This window comes from Mauremys reevesii, linkage group 4 (assembly GCF_016161935.1).
Source record: "Mauremys reevesii isolate NIE-2019 linkage group 4, ASM1616193v1, whole genome shotgun sequence".
NCBI classification, from domain to species: domain Eukaryota; kingdom Metazoa; phylum Chordata; order Testudines; family Geoemydidae; genus Mauremys; species Mauremys reevesii.
This window is the reverse complement of record NC_052626.1, coordinates 112,614,204-112,635,354: the sequence shown is the minus strand read 5'-3', so window position 1 is coordinate 112,635,354 and position 21,151 is coordinate 112,614,204. Positions and strand designations below refer to the sequence as shown.

At 46.0% G+C, this 21,151-nt stretch overlaps 1 protein-coding gene across 6 annotated transcripts in view; it reads left to right on the top strand.

Moving 5' to 3' along the window:
* LOC120404491 overlaps positions 1 to 21,059 on the top strand; it is a 183,976-nt gene extending 162,917 nt beyond the window's left edge. For all 6 annotated transcript variants that reach the window (XM_039537179.1, XM_039537175.1, XM_039537173.1 and 3 more), the window contains 5 exons: positions 431 to 525; positions 3,422 to 3,487; positions 7,484 to 7,583; positions 9,916 to 10,068; positions 13,090 to 21,059. In XM_039537179.1, coding sequence (XP_039393113.1) covers positions 431 to 525; positions 3,422 to 3,487; positions 7,484 to 7,583; positions 9,916 to 10,068; positions 13,090 to 14,786 — 2,111 coding nt within the window. In that variant the 3' untranslated portion in view covers positions 14,787 to 21,059. The remainder of the gene's footprint in view (positions 1 to 430; positions 526 to 3,421; positions 3,488 to 7,483; positions 7,584 to 9,915; positions 10,069 to 13,089) is intronic.
* Positions 21,060 to 21,151: the final 92 nt, after the last annotated feature.

Here is a 21,151-nt window from a genome sequence, read left to right as displayed (position 1 = left end):
TAAGTCTGTTCTAGACCCAGAGAGGTGATGTACTGCCGAGCATACCTTGTCATGCAAATAAAGGGCCTGATCCAAAGTCCATGGCAGCCTTTACATTGGCTTCAGTGGGCTCTGGATCAGGCCCAGATTGTAATGGAGTTCTTAAGGTTTGACTGGTCTGCTGTGGAGGAGCAGTTCAGAAGAACCAGCATTGGATGCCAGAGTAGGGTATGTTGCAGAGTTTTAGACGCAGCCCAAATAAAAGGGGTAGAACCTAGGCCATGCAAGACAAAAGGCCATAAAGGGCCTGATTTGCAGAGCATCCTCAGTTCCACTTGATGTCAATGGGAGATGTGGATGTTCAGCATCTTGGAAAATCAGCCACCCATTCTACATCTGTCATTACTTTTAGGTTTGTCTCTAATTGCTTCTGTGTATTTTTCTTTTCAAGGGTTTTTCATTCCCGGGTTCCCAAAGCTGCAGAGATTTCAGGCCCATCATGAGCAGATTTTAAGCAAACTATTTCCGAAGCTGAAGAAGCACATGGTATCTTTTTGTCAACCACCTGCCCATACTCATGTCATGCTTACATTAATTGCTTTAATGTTAACTTGTTCTGTTAAATACACCCCTACCCTAATGTACAGCTAATCATACAACTGCTTCCACCACTGAAGAGGCAGGTATTTAGCTAACTCATTTGTCTCCTAAGTATTTCTGAAGTGAACAGTTCAGGTTTTGTGGCTGGCCACCAGCATTTGTGCGAGAGATTTTAAAATCTGGAGACTTTCCTAGAAAAGGCAGGATCAGGAAAATTTAACCAGGGCATGTGTGAACGGAGTTATTTCATGCACTAACCAGGCATTGCTATGTCATGCTGGCCATAAAACCTGAAGGGTATTATCATCTTCTTGCTATTACAGATGCTGGAAAGCCCAGAGCTTTCCCCTTACATTTTGGCTCCATGCTGCACATTTGTTTTCATTTAACATTCTCCCATGCCAGTCCTGCTGTATGAGGACATTTCCTTCCTTCCAGCAGAGGGACACATTAGAACTGATGCAGTGTCATTCAGTTTGCTGGCTCAGGATCGCCAACTGTTTTTGTCTCCAGCAGATGGTACAATGCCATTTGTTGGCTGGAATGGCATCTGCAGTATGGGACTGAGATCTAGCAACTAGCCAGCTATTTTGTGACACTCACTCCTCCTTTTCTGCATGTGTTTCATATTTTGGGTACAGATGCTCCCCGACTTACACAAGCGTTCCGTTCTGGAACGCCTTGCGTAACTCGAATTTTGTGTAAGTCGGAAACGTATACCCGGCCATTATGCAAAAGCAAACCAAAAAAAGCCCCCTCCTATTTCTAGCTTACGGAACTTTCTGTAAGTGTGGATTTGCTAAGTTGGATTTGCTTAACCCCTGCATTCCTAGCAGGGCTTGGGGGCAATATCTCCAGGAAAAGCTGTTTATATTGTCATAATCTGAAATAGCTCTTGCTTGGTGCTGCAGATGAGCCCACCCCTGCGGTAGAAATGTAACAGAGCCAGGCTAGTTTTTCACTTAATTACTGCTGTTGTGAGAGAGAGGTGGCGGGGGAAGGAACGCTGGATTCCAGCCAATAGGAACAAAAATACCTGCATTTGAAGTGACTCCATGAGCTAGTAACCATATTTTCCTGAAGGGAAAGCATGCTATGCCTCTGCAAAATGGGGTATGGGGGTCCGCTGTTAGAAGAAGGGCCCATGTCTGTGCTTTGACAATACACCCCCTTGCTTAATGTGATCATACCAGGTGCTATTGTTAATAAACTTTCCTGAGCTAATTCATGTTTGAACACTTAATAGTAAGATTTATATCCTTGTTTCTGGCTGATCTGTCCAGTTAAATAATATCTAACCGTTTGGAAAGTGAAGGTAACGGAGTGGAGGTGGAAGCTGAAGAGACTCTGGAGGGATACAGGGAGTTTCTTGCTTGGCAAAAAAGGAGTTTGCTGGAAAAGAGAAGGTAGCTGGCACCCCTAGAATCCCAGCTGGACTGGTGGGGAGTGCAGCTGACAGGAGGGGTAGTTCTGGAGGTGTTCCCCCTTGTTTCTGAGGCCCCTCCCTCAGTTTGTCTTTTCTGATAGCACAGCAGTTCTTCTGTTGTTTTCATACAGGTGCATATGTTGCACATCATCCCTCCAGTAAGGCACACCCTGCAATTTTTCACCTAGCACCAGAGTGAGGGGGGAGCAGAAGGAGAGCAGGCTTGAAACTAGTGATCGCAAATGTCCAAAAGGCCCATTTAATAAGGATCCAAAAATTCACATAGCCATGAACACACTTGTCTGTGTGCTGTTGCCCTCTACTAGATCGTGTCCAAGCTGCTCAAGTATGTGGGAACTTGTCTCCTTCTAGTGCCAGCAGACCACACAGGCAATGAACCAGTACAACTAGTTAAGTGTCTCCTTTAGCTCAGCAAGTAAGGGCTTGTTTTGGAGCCTGTTATGTGAATGTGGTGTAGCAAACAATTTTGTCTCTAAGCATGTCTAGAATTATTATAGGATGCTTCTCTTCTTGCCTATGTCAGGTGAGCATCGTGAGGTTTGATTGTTTGAATCACAGAACCACGGCGTTAGAAGGGGCCTCAAGGGTCATCTAGTGTAATCCCCTGTCAAGATACAGGATTTGTTGCGTCTAAACCATCCAAGACAGGTGGCTGTCCAGCCTCCTTTTGAAAACCACCAGTGACGGAGCATCCACAACCTCCCGAGGCATCTGTTCCGTTCCCCTGCTGTTCTTACAGTTAGAAAGTTTTTCCTGAGATGTAATCTAAATCTGCTATGCTGTAGTTTGAACCCACTGCCTCTTGTCCTGCCCTCTGCAGCAAAAGAGAACAACTTTTCCCCATCTTTTTTTTTTATGGCAGCCTTTCGCATATCAGAAGACCACTGTCATGTTCCCCCTCTTCTCTTTTCCAAACTAAACATACCCAGTTCCTTCAGCCTTTGCTCATAGCACTTTGAGATCCTTGAATGGAAGAGGTGTAAAAACAATGTTATTAATTGGACTCATTTGGGTTTCTGTTGCCTGAACTTTTTGCAGACCTCTCTTGTCTGGAAATTGGGCCAGAAAACCCTCTAGCACAAATGCCTTTTCTGTGGCATGCTGGCACTTGTATGGGGCTAAGTCTATCTGGAGCAGCTGAAACCAGGGGTACAAATGTAACTACAGTGAGGCTCAGGTTCAGGCAAGGGTTTGGGTTGGTCTTACTGTCATTTAAGTAGGGACATGAGACACATTTCAGATGAGATGACGCTTCATAGACCCGTCCGAAGCCTGACAAACCATTTCCAGGACCTCGGCCAGAAATCAGTATTTAAAAAAAACATGAGTTTTACACAAGGCTCCAGCAGCCAGTCCAGTGAAGTAAACATCCCTTTGCTTGCTGTCTCATTCTAGGACAAGGAGCAGATGACAACGGGGATTTACACAACCAAGTGGTTCCTGCAGTGCTTCATTGACCGGGTGAGGGCTGTTCTTTGGAGAGCTTCTACTTGGCAACCTGGATCCAGAGTGGATTTTCTCTAGTGTATCTGGGAATTTTTATATATTTTTCTAATAAGATTCTATGAATATTTTATAGGCCAAGATATTTTGCATATTTTCATAAAGCATATACCCAGCAGGAGACAGGCCTAAAATAACTGCATGCCGCTCAGATGGTCACACCATGAATAATAGATGGAAAGATGATTTTAGGGCAAAAGTATAGGCGTGGGAGTCAGATTTTTATTTTCCTTGGCTCTGCAACAAATCTGCTAAATCACTTACCCTCACTGAGCATCTGTTTCCCCAGCTTTATAAAGAGGATAATACTTACTTCAGTAGGGTGAGTTCATTACTCTCGTAAAGGACTTTGAGATCTTTGGATGGAAGGCAGTATAGTATAGTCATGTAAAGTTCATGTACTCTGAAATAAATTAACTGCTGTGGCCAAAATTTTCAAACTTCAGCAAATAAATATAGACTCCTGAGTCCATAATTAGGTATCACAACAGAAATGGCCGAGTTGTCTAAGGTGTTAAGCCACCTGCAGTTCTCACCGACTTCACTGGAAAATGAGGTTGCTCAACACCTTTCACAGCCAAGTCTCTTCTGTTTAAATTGGTCTGGCTGCTGGCATAGAGCAGCTGCCAATGGCCCCTACAGGATATTCCAGCAGGCAGGAATCAAATGAGTGTAAGGGAGCCTGTCCACTTATTTTTCCCTGCCACACTTCTATGGTCATAGCCGCAGGGAGCGGCAAAGGAGCCACTTCAGTGGCTGTGTGCCACAAAAGATTCCCCTACACTGGTGGAAATCCCACACTGTTGGCTTGAGGGCAGCTTTGTGCCACCAGAGCAGTGCAAAGCTGCCTTAATATAGATTCATAGACTCTAGGACTGGAAGGGACCTCGAGAGGTCATTGAGTCCAGTCCCCTGCCCTCATGGCAGGACCAAATACTGTTTAGACCATCCCGGATAGACATTTATCTAATCTACTATTAAATATCTCCAGAGATGGAGATTCCACAACCTCCCTAGGCAATTTATTCCAGTGTTTAACCACCCTGACAGTTAGGAACTTTTTCCTAATGTCCAACCTAAACCGCCCTTGCTGCAGTTTAAGCCCATTGCTTCTTGTTCTATCCTTAGAGGCTAAGGTGAACAAGTTTTCTCCCTCCTCCTGATGACACCCTTTTAGATACCCGAAAACTGCTATCATGTCCCCTCTCAGTCTTCTCTTTTCCAAACCAAACAAACCCAATTCTTTCAGCCTTCCTTCGTAGGTCATGTTCTCTAGACCCCTAATCATTCTTGTTGCTCTTCTCTGGACCCTCTCCAATTTCTCCACATCTTTCTTGAAATGCAGTGCCCAGAACTGGACACAATACTCCAGTTGAGGCCTAACCAGCGCAGAGTAGAGCGGAAGAATGACTTCTCGTGTCTTGCTCACAACACACCTGTTAATGCATCCCAGAATCACGTTTGCTTTTTTTGCAACAGCATCACACTGTTGACTCATATTTAGCTTGTGGTCCACTATAACCCCTAGATCCCTTTCTGCCGTACTCCTTCCTAGACAATCTCTTCCCATTCTGTATGTGTGAAACTGATTGTTCCTTCCTAGACAGGAACATACTAGACAGACAGGCCCAGGATCATCCAGTTAAACAGGCCAAGGTCTATTCTGCTGACTTTCGTGTCCAGCCTTGAAAATAGCAAAGCTTTCACATACTTGCAAAACTAAATATAGTAACAACTTTCCAAGGTAGGGAATCCATTTTCAGGTTGTCTCAGATTGAATTTTTTTCACCTTATGGTCCCAAGGAAGGAACATTGTAACTGCAACTCTCTGGCCAGCCAAGCGTGTGAACAATTGTTTTTAAACCAGAATTGTAGCTCATAATACACGCACAACCCTAAATCGGTCCTGAAAACAAAGCATCTCTGTGCTACGTTGGGGTGTTAATCGGAAGGTTTATGGCACATTCTATGCACTGTCATTCCTGAGCAGATCAATCCAGTTAGAATAGCACTGGGGCAAAATACCCATGCCATCTGTTACAGATCGTGTCCGATTCCCCTTGCTGGCAGACCACCACAGTGCCTGGATGGGAATCCAGCATCTGGATCCCCTGGTGTTTTAAGCCTCAAGTCTGAACAGATTCCAGGCACTGCCCCAGTCTTGGGGTCCCTTGATGCTCTTTGAGTGCAGACCCTCTGTCTAGCGCCACACAACCCTGAGAGCTGTGACCAGGCACCCCCGCTGCCTAACCCTTGGAACCAGTGCTGACTCCTCAGCCTGCCCCTGTCATTTAAACGCAACCTCTCCCAGAATCCCACCAAAGGAGTGAGCCTTTAGAGATACAATTTAACTCACAGGCCACATGGTAGTTGTAGCATATAACACACACACTGCACAGAGTTCTACAGTGCTGTTGCTCTTTAATAAATTGCATGAGACTTACACAGATCCATACAAAAATAATACATCCTACATGTGTTTCCTCTCGCTCACATTGTGTGTTCGTGTAGGCGGGATCTCCTCTGCTTTGCCTCACCCAGCTCCCACAGCAGTTTACTCATCTTAAGCTGGTGAAAAATGGCTAAAGAGAGAGAAGAAAAAACCCAGCTTCTGCCCTTTATCACCTTCCTGTCTCCTACATCAGGTGACTCCCTGGTCAGCCTCAACAGGGGACCACAGTGTGTTATGGTTGTTGCTAGGTGAGCTCTCCTCTGTGTGACAAAGTTCCTCCTCTACCTTGGTGGGTCCTGCGCTTATTGGCAGATTTGCTCACCTCAGTGATCTTCCCCTCTGGTGGAACCCACAGTTTGGGTCAACTCCTGTGTCTGATCAGGAGTTGAGAGGTTTGGAGGGAACCCGGGCCCACCCTCTACTCCGGGTTCCAGCCCAGGGCCCTGTGGATCGCAGCTGTCTATAGTGCCTCTTGTAACAGCTGCATGACAGCTACACCTCCCTGGGCTACTTCCCCATGGCCTCCTCCAAACATCATCTTTATCCTCATCACAGGACCTTCCTCCTGGTGTCTGATAACGCTTGTACTCCTTAGTCCTCCAGCAGCTCACTCTCTCTCTCTCTCTCACTCTCAGCTCCTTGGACCTCTTGCTCCCAGCTCCTCACACCACCCCCCCAACTGAAGTGAGCTCCTTTTTAAACCCAGGTGCCCTGATTAGCCTGCCTTGATTGGCTGCAGGTGTTCTAATCAGCCTGTCTGCCTGAATTGGTTCTAGCAGGTTCCTGATTACTCTAGTGCAGCCCCTGCTGTGGTCACTCAGGGAACAGAAAACTACTCATCCAGTGACCAGTATATTTGCCATCTACCAAACTCCTGTACCCCACTGGTCTGGGTCTGTCACACCTGATAAATCTTTTCTCCTGTTGGGGAGGCAGTCTGTTGTTTAGTGCTGTTCCATGTCAAGTAACGTTAAGTCAGTGACCCTCTTTTGTTACAACCTTTGGTATTTCGATCCAGCATAAAGTCAAAAGCACAGAGAGGCGCCAACGAGCCTCAGATGAAATTGGCAGATTGGTACAGATACTTATAGGGAAAGGGTTCATAACAGGGGTTGGCAACCTTTCAGAAGCGGTGTGCCAAGTCTTCATTTATTCACTCTAATTTAAGGTTTCGCGTGCCAGTAATACATTTTAACGTTTTTAGGAGGTCTCTTTCTATAAGTCTATAATATATAACTAAACTATTGTTGTATGTAAAGTAAATAAGGTTTTTAAAATGTTTAAGAAGCTTCATTTAAAATTAAATTAAAATGCAGAGCCCCCCTTGACTTGTGGCCAGGACCTGGGCAGTGTGAGTGCCACTGAAAATCAGCTCGGGTGCCGCCTTCGGCACATGTGCCATAGGTTGCCTACCTCTGGTTCATAATCTCACCCAGAATCCATACATTTTACAGGCAGATTCCCCAAATCATCACATCTAACCCGCTTCTTTTTGTAAACAGACTCCCTTCACGCTCACCTTGCGGTTGTGGGATATCTACATCCTGGAAGGAGAACGGGTTCTGACAGCCATGGCGTACACCATCCTGAAGCTGCACAAAAGTAAGCGGCTCAGCAGACTTGCTCGACTTCCCCATTCAGCAGGGATGATCCTATCATTAGAGCCTGGGGTTTAGATTTAACCTCCTCAGTCAGGAAGGGTTTAGGGAGAGACAAGCCCAGCATTGGTTTGAAAGTTTTTTTTTTTCTTTTACTTTAATTGCACCAAGATACAGATCTGACCAAAATGGGTGCATCTCCTGAAGCTGTGTCCATTTACACCATGTGATGGTGCTCCACAGTTGGCTGGTTGGCTTTTTTCTCTGTATCGTTGGATTTACACATGTATGATACCATGCAACCCCTACTGGGCATTACAGACTGGTGCAGTTTCAGGCCTCACCTGGATTTCAGAGAAAGCAAATTACTACACACAGTCCCATGTTTGACTCTTAACGCCAGAGGGGAACTATGCCTTTGCGCTCAAAAAAGGCACATTGGCCTTTTCACATCTACTCTCCAAGGGCCAAATCCCACCGGCTCAGTATACTGAGGGAGAGAAGAGAGTTACTCAGGGCATCCTCTGCTGCAGGACTTCCATCAGCCACTGGGAAATTCCCCTCAGTGGACCAGGGCAGTATGTCCTACAGGAGCCCGGCCTTGCTCAGCGCACATTGGCGGTGGAGATGAATGCTTTGTGCTTGATTGCTAGGTTCTGTTAGCGCCAGGTACATACACCAAAGAAGACACAGTTCCTGCACTGAAACATCCAAAGTCTTTAAAAAAAAAAAAAAAAAAGTCCCCCAGCATGCTGCAATCCTGGGCCCAATCTACAGAACTGTAAACATTGCAAAATGCGCTTTCTGATGCCGTGTACTGTATTGTATACATGTATAACATGCTTTACAGAAAAACTATTTTAAGAGTGTTTTAGAGCACATTTAAAAATGTTAGTGGGACTATTTTGTTTTATTTGCAACTCTTCTTCTGCAAAGTCATGTTCCTTAGTCCAACTAAACAAGGCTCAGACGAGAGAGCAATATAATAACGCATTTATAAAAATACTTCTAAAAATGACCTGAAATTGCTTTTATTTACATTAAAATGTCACTGCCTTACAGTTAGATATTTCAGGACTTCAGGGCCCTGCTGGTCTTATTGGAAAACTCAGCATCTCGTCTTTCCAGTGGTACAAGGCTCTCATTTGTAGCCATACCGGGTCACAGGATAGAGAGGTCAGCTCCTAAACCTGTCACTGGGCAGTAGTGAATATTGCTCATTGAAGGCTTTGGCCATACAGCTTTTTTAGAGGGAACAGGACAGATGCAGGGGTTTGAAGCTGCTCTGAGGTTTGGAATGTTTGAATAAATCCTGAAGAGATGGATTAGTGGACGGAGTGCTGGTGTAATGGTCAAAGGTGCATGGTAACCATGCATCCATCACATGGATACCATTAGTACATTAGCAGGGTAGGTGCATTTATAAGTGGGTGAGTGCTATTTATCTGCATCCATCCTAAACTTCCTATAATTGTTTAAAAATCTTACCAAGAAAGAAATCTTAGCAGTAGATCCAAGTGCACTGTGGAACTTTCAGTGTGCGGTAGCAGGGTCCGCTCAGCCAGTTGGTGCACGGCAGGCTAGTGCAGGGTAGATTTACACCTCTGCTTGCTGTACACTAAGTCTCTATGTGGACAAGCCCTTAATTAAAAGTAACTGGTTTGTGCATGTGAAGTATTGTATGTAAAGAAAGACAGAGGAAAACTGGACAAATTAAGCCTTGATGAACAATGCAGTGGGACAGGTGGCTAATGGCAGTGGCTGCTCTCCATCACAGATGGCGGCGAAATCATACATTAGATACAGGAAGAGTGTGAAGCACCAATTCTGAATGTCTGTGCTAAGCCACCTCAGGTTGCACTATCCACCAGTAATCTGTTGTGTCTGTAACATGCAGCTTTACTCCCCCTAGAGGTGTAAAAGAAACATTCAGGAACAGTCAGACACATTCTGTCGCCTGAACCAAGGCCCTGAACCTGTAAACATTTATGCATCTGCATAATCTTACTCATTCAATGATCCCAACAAAGACCATGAGAACTACTCACCTGAGTAAAGTTACATGCAAACATAAATGTTTGCAGGATTGGGACTAGAGATCGACTTGAGAGAACCATAAATACCAGGTAGAAAAACACATGGAAAAAGGAAGCCACATGCATTGTGTGTTCTGCCCCACATTTTAACTTAAATGTAAAACGAATCTCCTGTACTGATAGAGTTAAAATTGCTGATCCAGTAGAAATGCTGTCTGGATTCCTTCCCCCCTCTGCCCCCCATCTAATTGAGATACCACGTTGTTCTCACATTTTGCTGTGTTTTCTGCTGTCCACTAGAACGCTTACTGAAGTTGTCCCTGGAGGACTTACGGGAATTCCTGCAGGAGAGAATTGCTGCTTCTCTGCATTATGAAGATGATATTATTATTGAACAGTTGCAAACGTCCATGACTGAATTGCGCAAAATGAAATTTGACCTTCCACCCCCAGGTAGGCAGAGCATGAAAGCAGCATTAATTCCAATTTTATTTCTACAGCCCACGGTAGGCCAAGCAGTTGAAATTAACTCCTTGGTGCCAGTACTAACCCTATCTTTCAGGGCCAGAGCAATGCAATTTTTTCAGGATTCTTTTCTCTCTAAACAGCAGGAAGAGGCTAACTGCTGTGGCCTTTTGAATTGCAGAGGCAATTGTGTGACCCCAGATCTCTGTTCTGTTCAAGATCTCTTGGGTGCAAAGACAGAGTTGAGCAGTGGTGGCTTTATGTCACTGTTATAATCTGAGACCAGACAGCTCCTAGGGAGATATGTGGATTTTTCGGCAAAGCTCAGCAATAGGCATGCTGAGCTCTTTTGAAAATCTGGCTGATTATTTCAGTACTTAAATTGGAGCATGAGCTCTTTTGAAAATCTGGCCCTATGTGCCGTTTGTCATTAATGTGATTTTTAACCCCAAGTTGCATCACTCTGCTCCTCCTGGGTACTTTGTTGTTGTTCTGATTTGCAGAGTCTTTGCATGTTTGAATTAAGACAGATGTTGCAGCTGTGGTCTGCGTGCCTTGTTTTGGTTACACAGATTTTCTGGGGGTGTGAGCTTCCCAGCCACTGGCACTTCACAGGGCAAGGAGGGGCAATGTTGTGTTTCACATAGTGCAGGGGTTGCCATGGTAATTCCCCTCTTCATGTTGTAGCATTGTATTCCAGGTGAGTGGTTAGATAGAGCCCCCTTAGCATAAATTGAGATGGAACCTCAGTTGGCTATGGCTCCTGCTGTAGAAACACTTATTGAAAAATAAATGAAACACTCACAAAACCCCACCTGGGTAAGTACATGAATACAGCATGATTGCACTGAACTGTGAGTCTGCAGTTCTCTCTAAGTCTGTTTTGAGGGACTCTTGTGTCAGTCTGTAACTAGAGATTGGCTAAGGGGAACCAGGTTCTGCGACCTCAAATCAGGGTGGTTTGGAGCCAGTTTAACTTTTATGGAAACTCCTGTTTGGGACTGTGGGTATAATCAGACTAAGAAACCCTGATCAGCTGACAACAAAACACACACATGGAAATGCTTTTCTTATATGGTAAGAGGGAATTAATTATTGAACATAATCATTGATTGATACCGGTAAAGAACGTTGAGCTCCTCAGAGAAAAGATTGCAAAACTTCAGGCTGAGATTGTCACTTGCCATACCTGCTTGTTCAGGGGGATAAGAGAATATGATAGCTTCCCCTCTGCTCTGCTTTACAGACTACCAAGGTTGCTGGTGTGTGCATAGAGGAGGGTGTGTTTTCCCCCCTCCCTTTTCCCCCCACACACAGGTAGGCAAGGGGAGGAGGCAGCAGCACCTGACAAACTAGCACACGTGAATTTCCCTGTGGAATACAGGGAGACCCAAGAAAGGCACCATGATGGGTCACCATTCCTTTGCCTGGCTGCCTCTGGACGGGTGCAGATGCATGCTGACCCATGCATCTTGCCCTGTGTAAAGATTCAGTCTTGCCTGAAATCTCACAACAAAGTTGTGAACAGCGAAATATGTCCATTTTACAGATAAACAGAGACAAAGAGGTTAAGTGACTTACCCAGAGCTGCACAATGAATAAAACCCAGGCGTCCTGACTCCCAGTGCCCGCCTGCTTTGCTTTGCTTGTTTATACCGTAACAGTATCAGAAATGTCAGTTCTGGTGCATCCTGCTTTTGGGGGCTGACCTCTGGGAGGCCTCAGGGGGTGTCTCTTGTGAGCTCTACCTCACAAAAGATATCAATCTTTAACAAAGGCCTCCTTTATCCAACTGGTTCATCACTGAAGTTAAAATAGGTGCTAACAATTACACAATAAAATAAACCCAAACAGCCTGGAGGTGTGGAAATCCTCTCTTCGCTCAACCGCTCAGGCTTTTCACTCCTGGGGAAGCACTGTGGTGGTCAGACTAATAGGGCACTGGAGACCTGTGTTCTGTTACCACTCTGCCACTGACGGGCTCTATGACCTTTGGCCAGTCAGTTCCCCCGTGTCTGTTTAGTTTGTAAGATGTCCCAATGTACAGTAATCCACATTTTTAATAATTATATTGGGATGCTACCATTTCACTAGTTCTCCAGTCACCATCGAATCTTCCAGCTAGACAGGACCTGACTGTGTAATGTTAACAAAACAAGGAGAATAAAATGGTTTTTGTTAAGCCATTTTAGGCCACCTTTATACATCATAAAGAAGCAAAATCAGAACATACACCTAATTTTTCTCCTTTGCAGGTTTACTGTTAAGCATAAAAATCCAGCTATATAATTACAACATGGAATAGTAACATTTTAACGATCTAGTACTGACTCTGCTGGCCAGGTTGTGTCTTATTCAGCAAGGAGCCCCAGTTAAATCATTGTCCTCATTTATGGCTGCATTTGTGCTACTAATAATTTCATTAAGATGAAAAAGTGCTTGTGTGTGGAGATGAGGGAACGCAGTGGGAGATGAGGGAACACTACCCTCTGAGTGCCTCTGAGTGAGGCACTATTGCACATGAGCAAGGAAGACAGCAGCAGGGCCATGATGAGCTACAAATTGGTTGACCATTTCTTATCTGCTTACGTACAGATTCAGACTGGGATTCCGGCACTGAAATGCCATTGAAATTTTGGCGCCTAACTACCTTTGGCGGTAATCCCAACATCAGCCGTTAGTAAAATGAAAAATTTTAATGTTTTTATAAATGAAAGTCCTGCCTTAGATGGCAAACCTGCTAGAACAGGAGGCCAGTGAGCTTGGGGATCATGCTGGAGCTTCCCAGGTTGCCGGTGTGGCTAATGGCACCTCTCGTAGGTAGGCTAATGTGTGATCTCCATCTTTGTTTTTCAAACACCGTTTGCACTGAGTGACTAAAGCGTCCCCCTTTTGAAGGGCGGATGTTTGTTGGACACGGTTCAGATCCCTCCCAATGGCCTGTCTTGCTGGACTTGTTAAAGCACGCCTTGAAAGAGAGATTAATATGTGTGTTTTTTTTCCTTATAGCAAAACCTGAAGAATTCCCTAAGAAACCTTTGGGGTTGGAACTTTCTCTAAATCTCGTGGCACTGAAACCCAGTATTGCAGCGAATGGCCAGAATAAGGCTGCCACTGACCTCGACCCTGACCGAGATACAAAGCTGTCCTCTCCAAACAACAGCCCTGCTCATCTGAATGAAACTATTGGTAACGCGAACATGGCAATAAACGAGAGGCTCCCTCCTCTGCAGCAGGATGGGCCTCCCTCACCGGCAGCAGCAACAGATGTGCATCAGCATCCATTTAAGGGCCACCAGCAATGCCAGGAGGAAAACCAGCATAGAGAAGAAAATCAGGTGGAGGAGCCGAAGGAAGTTGCTGGTGAAACCCCGTTACAGGAGCTGTCTCCTCCAGAGGAGAATGAGATTCAGGCCCTCCCGGAGAACCAGGATGCACCACCAGTGAGCAGGGATGCTGTCTCACAAGAGAGTCCTCAGACTCTCAGTGCAGGAAGTGGTAAAGAGGAACTGCAGGAACATAGCCCCTCCCCTGCTGTAGGCAACACAAACCAGGCCATTCTCCACACAGCTCAGCTGCAGGCACCTCAGCAAGCACAACCCGAAGGGACAGCCATGGACAACTCTGCAGGGGACATTGCCACCCAGAGCCACAACCTCCAAGTAGACCTGCCTGTCAATCACAATAATATATTAGCAGGTCAGGAGTTGCCAAACCAAACGCCGTCTCTTCCTTCCCTTGCCGAACAAAGACCCTCAGACGCTTCTGTGCAAAACGTCTCGAGTCCTGAAGACACGAGTGCTACCATCTTCCCGGTGGATTTACTGACAGGGCTGCCTCCAGAGCAGCAGCACCGGCCTCCCAGTACAGACTCACCCTCAGCACCAGAACAAAACCTTGCTTCTCCTTGCGATTTGTCAGAGAAAGTACAAGTGCCTGTCTTGTGTATGGAGAAGGCCCTTGATACTCTCTCTCTTCCTCTGCTGGATGGTAGACGACGGCCTTCTAACGTATCTCAGTATGACAACATATCCGAGTTGGAGTACAGTGAGGATAACTCTTCTGGGCAGGTGCCCAGTATCGAGAAACTTAGCAGTGCAGTGCCACAGAACAAACCAGATTTAAAATCCTCGGTACCCAAGTCTGCATCTGTGGGTGAGATTGCAGATCTGGGGATGCACTCAGAAGAGAGCATAGACCCAGCAAAGCAGACAGTAGGACTAGGCCACCCAGCCTTCAACTCACTCCCTCATCAGAGACTGTCTGGTGGCAGCGGCAGTGTGCCAATCTTATCTATGCTTGACTCTGGGGCAGTTCAGCTGGCAGAGGGTCTACATGACCGACACCTGTCATCCCCGGCTTTACAGGGCCAGTCCACCCCCTATAAAATAGTTAAAACCACCACCCCACTTCACGTGGCTCATGCTACCGAGCAGGACTTGAACCAAAAAAAAATGGCATTGCCTTTGCAAGAGGGCAGTCGTCATGTAGGTGCAGCCTTGACGGCAGCTGATGGAGGGGCAGAACTTGAGGTTGTGGCTGCCAACCAGTGTGCGCAGAAGTCATTAAATGCATTGAGAGAGCCACGTCCCTGTCTAGCCCCAAAGCCAAAAATACCACCCAAGGTTGCCAAAGCCCATTCAGAGAACAGTTTCTATCCAGGCTGCCCTTCCACAATGCAAATGTCCAAGTCAGTGACATTTTAGCAGGGGTAGGGGCACGGAGGGGAAACAAACAATATAATTACATTGTCTGTCTATTCATGAGACATCCTTATAAAGGTTTGCAACAAAAAGGCAACACAGCCCAAAGGTAGAGATGACGGGAGATGATCCTGTGCTGAGCTGTGTTTGGTACGAATGCTTGGGGAGGCATGCAGGAGTTGGTACCGTGGCCAATAGACAATGTACTGGTGCCAGGAGGTGGTTAAAAAGTTTGGGGTTTTTTTCTGTGGACAAATCACAAAGTGCTTTCACCCCTGCTCGCGTGCAGAGAGAGGCAAAGCTGGTTAACGTGCTAAATATTTTGACTGTTTTTCTCCCATCGTTTTTATAAACACAAGAGCTTGGCCTCATAAACCAGAGTTTAGTTTCTGTTAAGGTTGAAATAGATACCATGCAGAGGGTTTTGAGCTGTTGTTACAAACAGATAGAGAAGCTTTGGGAAGACAGAGAGAGGGGCCTTCTTTACAAATAAGCATGTGGTCCATGTGGCCAGTAGCATTTTTCCAATTGCCTTTGCAGCAATAGATTTTTCTGAAGTTCTAATAGCCAGCAGTCCTTCAAACAAGGCTATTGAGTATTCTTACCAGGAAAGCCAGCCTTCCCTAAAGTCTATGCAACATCCAGCTTTATTCCAGAAATCCCGGTGAGCACTGCTCACGTCCCAGGGGAAAGACTGTGCATCTTTTCACCTCGAGTGCAATGGGGCAGTGTCGTATGCCCATTCTTAGTTCTCTAGCTCTTTTCCATTTGCAGTGGGAGGTTTCCTGAAGGGAAGCTGAATGTTGTGTGCCAAAGCGCTTTTCTGTTCTCGGTGGGTTTGTTCTGGGCTGTAGCTAGGATTTATCAGAAAGCAAAGTTAACTTCCGATGCAAGCAGAAGGGAAGGTGGGACAGGTGCATGTGCCATGCTTCTCCACCAGCCTGCAGGTTTGTGCTGATCCACTAAATGTTTGTTCAGATTCCTTGAGTTCCTCATGTGACAGGGATGGAAGGTCGAAGCAGAGCTACAATCAGTTTTCCAACCTGCCTGTCTGATCTTGTCCTTTTCTCCGTGAAGCCAGGACAGTGAGCAGGCTCACTGCCTTAGGACTGACTGAAAGGAAAAGGAGGCCACTGCCTTGGTAAATGACCAATCAGTGTGTAGCAATCTAATAAACACAGGATGTATTCTTATTTGAGCAATGGAGGCAGTGCCCTGGCTGGTCTTTTGCTTTAGCTAGCAAGCCACGAAGAGTGTAGTAGGATTTGATCACTTCTCATCAAAATTCCAAAACCTACACTGGTCCCTGCTTTGAGCAATTGAAGTGTCAGTGTGGAAACCACACTGAAGTTAGAAAGGAAGGCGGGCAAAGTTCTGAAAACCTTGGCTCAGCTCCTCCTCGAAATAGTCTGGCTCTAAATCAACAGAATAAGAAGCTGCCAAGAGAAAATCTTGGCACAAAGATTCAGAAGAAGAGGTCTTTCCTGTAAAGCTTAAAGCCTGTGGTCCAGAAATGCAAATGTCTTGCCCTTAGAGAATGAAGAAAGTTGGGGCAGATTTCTTTAAAAGCAAGCTTACAGCTAATGGGAAAATATTCTGTAAGTATAGAAAAATGCCAGTCCTGTTTTCTAGTTCAGGAGCCTGAATTACTGTAAGTACAGCGTATAGAGCTCTAGGCCTGGTTATTACATCCACGCTTTGTAATGGGGAACCTGATTCCACTTGATTCTGTAGAATTAACTATACGTGATGCCGCCTTCAACAGCTTAGGATGCTTTGAGATCATACTTGAGGCAGGCCTATATATACACGTGTCCCCTGCACACTGGCGAAAGGCTCCCTTAGGGAGTAGAAGTATACTAAAAGTCTGGTTCAAAGTCCAATGAAGTCAATGGAAAGACTCCCATTGACTTCCGTGGGCTTTGGACCAGCTCCTAAACGTGCGTCCTAGGCCTGGTCGACACTGGGGTGTGAGGGGAGAGAATCCAACCTAAGATACGCAACTTCAGCTACAAGAATAGCATAGCTGAAGTCGACGTATCTTAGGTCGACTTACCTCGCATCCTCACAGCGCGGGGAAGATGGCTGCCGCTCCTCCGTCGACTCCGCTTCTGCCTCTTGCTGCAGAGGAGTACAGGAGTCGACAGCAGAGCGATCGGGGATCGATTTTATTGTGTCTACACTAGACATGATAAATCGATCCTCGATAGATCGATCGCTACCTGCCAAATCGGGGGGTAGTGTAGATGTACCCCTAGAGATTAAAGCCATAAAGGACATTCAGATAATCTAGTCTGACCTATGGCAATCATTTCACCCCGAGCATGTGAGCAAGAACCAGCCAGCCAAGCAGATGAGAAAGGGAAAATGCTCAGAACTGTCTCAGAGCTCTGGCCCACGCTGTCCAGTGTGTCACCTCCAGCCATGGCCAATGCTTTAGAGGAAGGAGACCTAGAATACATTGCGGGGGGATTCCTTCCTGACCCCCTGCAGGTGACCAGCTGTGTGTGGTGGTTCGATGTTGATGTCGCTGACAGCTCTCTAAGGGAGCGCCCCATTTCTCCCAAGAGATGGTCTGAGCACAGCACTGGCAGCCAGCAGCTCCTGTTCAAATTCCTGTTCTCCCACCAGCTTCCTCTCTGGCCTTGGGCAAGTTGTGTAACCTCTCTGCCTGTTCTCCCCATCCTTGAAATGGGGGTAAGCCTACTGCCTGTCCTATCTCACAGGGGTGCTGTGGGGATTAGTTGTAATGTTTGTGAAGTGCTATATAAAGGCTAAGTGTTATGATTCTCAGCCACCACAGCTCATTTTCAATTGTAGCAAAAAGGTGCTTTAGTTGCTTTTATTTTAGTGGTCTTTCCCCAATAACTGTGCAGTAGTTTGGAGAGTAACACGTCTGAGTGTATTATATACCTGGGCAGTATTTCAGCAGGACGAGCAATATCCTTTAATTCAGAATCGTGTGAGACGTTAGCCTACTGTGAGGTCAGAGATGGAGAGTATCTAGGTCCTCTTGTAAGACACACTTTTAATGGTGATTGTCTTTAGAACATTGAATAGCTGCCTAACGCACAATACTCGCCACAAAGGCTAACATCTCCTGTACACTGAATTCAGGATGCGTATCGCCTGTTCTCATGAAGTCTCACTGGGGAGAGGGCAGCCAAGCTAATTCCAAGTGTATATTTTCTAAGAATTATTTGGGTTTTCCTGACCACCTGTCTCAGAGGTAGTAGCTGAAATATATATACAGTGTTCTCCTAAAAGAGGAGTCCAATTGGAAGCTTAGCACCTGTTCCAAAGTCTATTGAAGGCAGTAGAAAGACTCTTGACGACTCCAGTGGACTTCGGTTCAGACTGCTAATGATCCCTGCAGCTCTGTACAGCAAGTGGTTTAGGATCACCTTCCTCTTCAGGAATAAAAGTGCCATCATTGGAGGCCACAGGTCACACCACACCTTGCTCCCCCATAGGCTGAGCAGCTAGGACCTCGAGTCCTCGTTAAAGGTGATGGGGTCTCTATAGTGTCTTCTCTTCGTTTGGGCAACCCCCACCCTGCTCCGAACTGGTTCATTTGCTGCCTTTTGGACTAAATCCAAAATGTGAGGAGAAGGCAAAGCCATTTGTGTAGTCTAGGACTGTGTGTGTGTCTGAGGGGGAGCGAGGAGCTGCTGCTACAGCAATGAGACTCTTGCCTTTTTCCTTCATCAGTGTCTTTGCACAAAGGTTTTACTGGCCTAAACCGCCAGAGCCAGCTGCTGTGGGTGGGTCTCATTGGAGCAATGCCTTGTTTATAGACAGGCATATTACTTTTTTTGTTTGTGAATTTAACTTTACATACAAATCAACTTAAATCTTTCCATTTCAATCTATTGTTGCAAATGACGATTTAAGCCTGTCAGGGTCAGGTATTCCCCACCATCATGGTGGGGGCTTATTGTACTAACAAGTAACCCCTCCAACTCCTGTCAGTTCTGTTCAGGTTCTTATACTGCCCCCATCATTGTGGTATCTGGGCTTGATAAGGAGCTGTGTTGTAGCAGAGATGGGAACGATCATGCCCACCTTCACATGTGTGAGGGGAGTAGACACAAGGGCTCCAACAGACAAGGAGGACTCATGCGGGGGGGGAACAAATTCCAAGATACTTCTACAAATAATGCAGGGCTCCTAGGATGCCCCCAGTCAGATGGCAAAGCCAGTGTTATTTCATGCTAACTCAGGAAAAGCACTTCCTCCCCCAAGGTAACTTTTACTTAGCCAAACTATATTTAGTTTTAAAAGAATGGGTTTTTTTTTTTGGTGGTTAGGCTGTTTTTGTTTTGTTGGTGAACTAGCACTTTGAGCAGAGGCAGTGCAGCCCTGTGGCAGGAATGCAGCACCACCCGTTGGTGAAACTGTAACCTTTCCATTTCAGTGGACTAGACTAGTGTGTCGCTTTGGTGCACTTTGAGAGATCTGCTACCATTAGCTTTTATTTTCAATTGCTACTTTTGTTTACATGAAGATCTTCCTTTGTGATTCTCTAATGTACTGTTATTACCTTAAACCATTGTGATGTATGTGCTTTTTTTTGGTAAGGGAGTCTGAAAAGCAAAATGCTCCTTCCTTTTTATGCTGATCCAAACAGACTGTACATAGTGTTCAATGCTGTGTTTTACATGGTTGTAATAATGACAGTTTAAGAAGTTTAGCATAAACAGCTGCAGTGTTTTTCTTCTAGGCCAATGAACTGGTGCATTCTCCTCCTCCTGTTTCTCAAATCCACTGCAGTGGCTGCTTGGGTCGGGGAGCTTAAGATTGGGTTCGGTCTCCTTGGACTCCCTGCTTTTATAGTGTAACTAAAACTGTATGTTGCCTGCTTGCCCCTGATGCAGTGTTAGTTGCTCAAGGGTCCTATGTTCTGGATCCAATTAGTGTAGTTGTGCAGAGCTAGAGCTCTGAATGGCTGGGAACTGGCTGCTTCTCTCTCTGTTTCACTCAGCTGGAGTGTTTTCTCGCTGCATTCAGCATTCAGTGCTGGTGAGAAGGGCCTGAGTGACAGCCTGGAGCTTGATGTCTTGTCTCTACAGAGCAAGAACAGGTACAGCAAAACTATGCAAAATCCTCCCACGCTGCCTCAGTCCTGTCCCTGGTCTGTTCATACAAGAAAAAAGGTGTGGGGGGGAGGGGAGAAGAGATTTAAGGATGTTACCCAGAGTGTGGATCAGAAAGCCTGTGAGACATATGCAAAAGGCCTGTCCCCCACCATGATTACAGAACTGTGCGCTTCCATCCCTGTTGACACGCGACATCTAACACAGAGAGCTGTGGAGGTGGACTGGGCTTATTCAGTCCTTCAGCCTCACTGCTGAGCCAGCTGAGAGGATGGAGGCATGGTTTTGCTTAGTACTATAGTCTAGAGAGGAAGGGGGGGGTGCCCCTTTTTAAAACCTTCTTGGCTTTTTTTCTTCTGCTCTTGCATGGCTTGTTGAAACCCTGCCCCTTCTCAAATGTAATATAGGGGGAAGCTGGCTTGATGCTGGTTCATGGTCTCATAAAAGCTGTAGCTTGTGATGTTTTGAATTGTGGCCTGTCTTTAACAGAGATGCAGGCACAGTGACCATAGCTCCTGCCAGGCCCTGTACCTTCCCCATGCCACATCTCTGTACTAAAGGAGAAGTGGGGGGCTTGGTTAAGCAAACATCTTCCTGCACCAGTGCTACCTTGCAGCCCAATGAAATACTTAAACCCTTTTCACTGCTGGATTATAACAGTTGATTGTGACATCAATAGGAAATGATACAGGGGTCACGTGCTGCAGTTAATACAGCACTGTAATGCACTGCACAGCTGAAGGCAACGTGCTGTTCTCTGTACTTCAGCAAAGGCAGATCCTGGAAGCACCTTAACCTCCCCTAGAGAAAAAATTCCTTTTTTAAAAACTGTGTTTCAGACTGATCAGCCCCTGAGAGGAGAGAGAATGTATCTACCTCACTGAAAGATAAGTGTTTTTCCCTGCTGCTCACCTAGGATGTCTGATTGAATTTCCTCTCCTGCCTTTGGTTCCTACTGGAGCTTCCCTTCCCCTGCTGGATCCTCTGCCAGGGCACAGGTAGAAAATATGGAGACAGGTTGATTTGAGATTTGTGCCTGTATTAATACTGGCTTTCCTCTCGAGGTTGCAACACTAAGCCACAAAGCATAGGCCTAGCTCCACGGCAATTAACATAGCAGCTCTGTGCAACATCTGCAGAAGGAACAGAGCCATTTGAGCACAGTTCCATTAAGCATGAGGCAGAAGGGGGTCATGCCAGTTATCTGGCAGCCTGTATTGTAGCTTAGTGTGGCAGTGATTCTGGCCCCCCTGGTAAAGGGTTGGCACACTA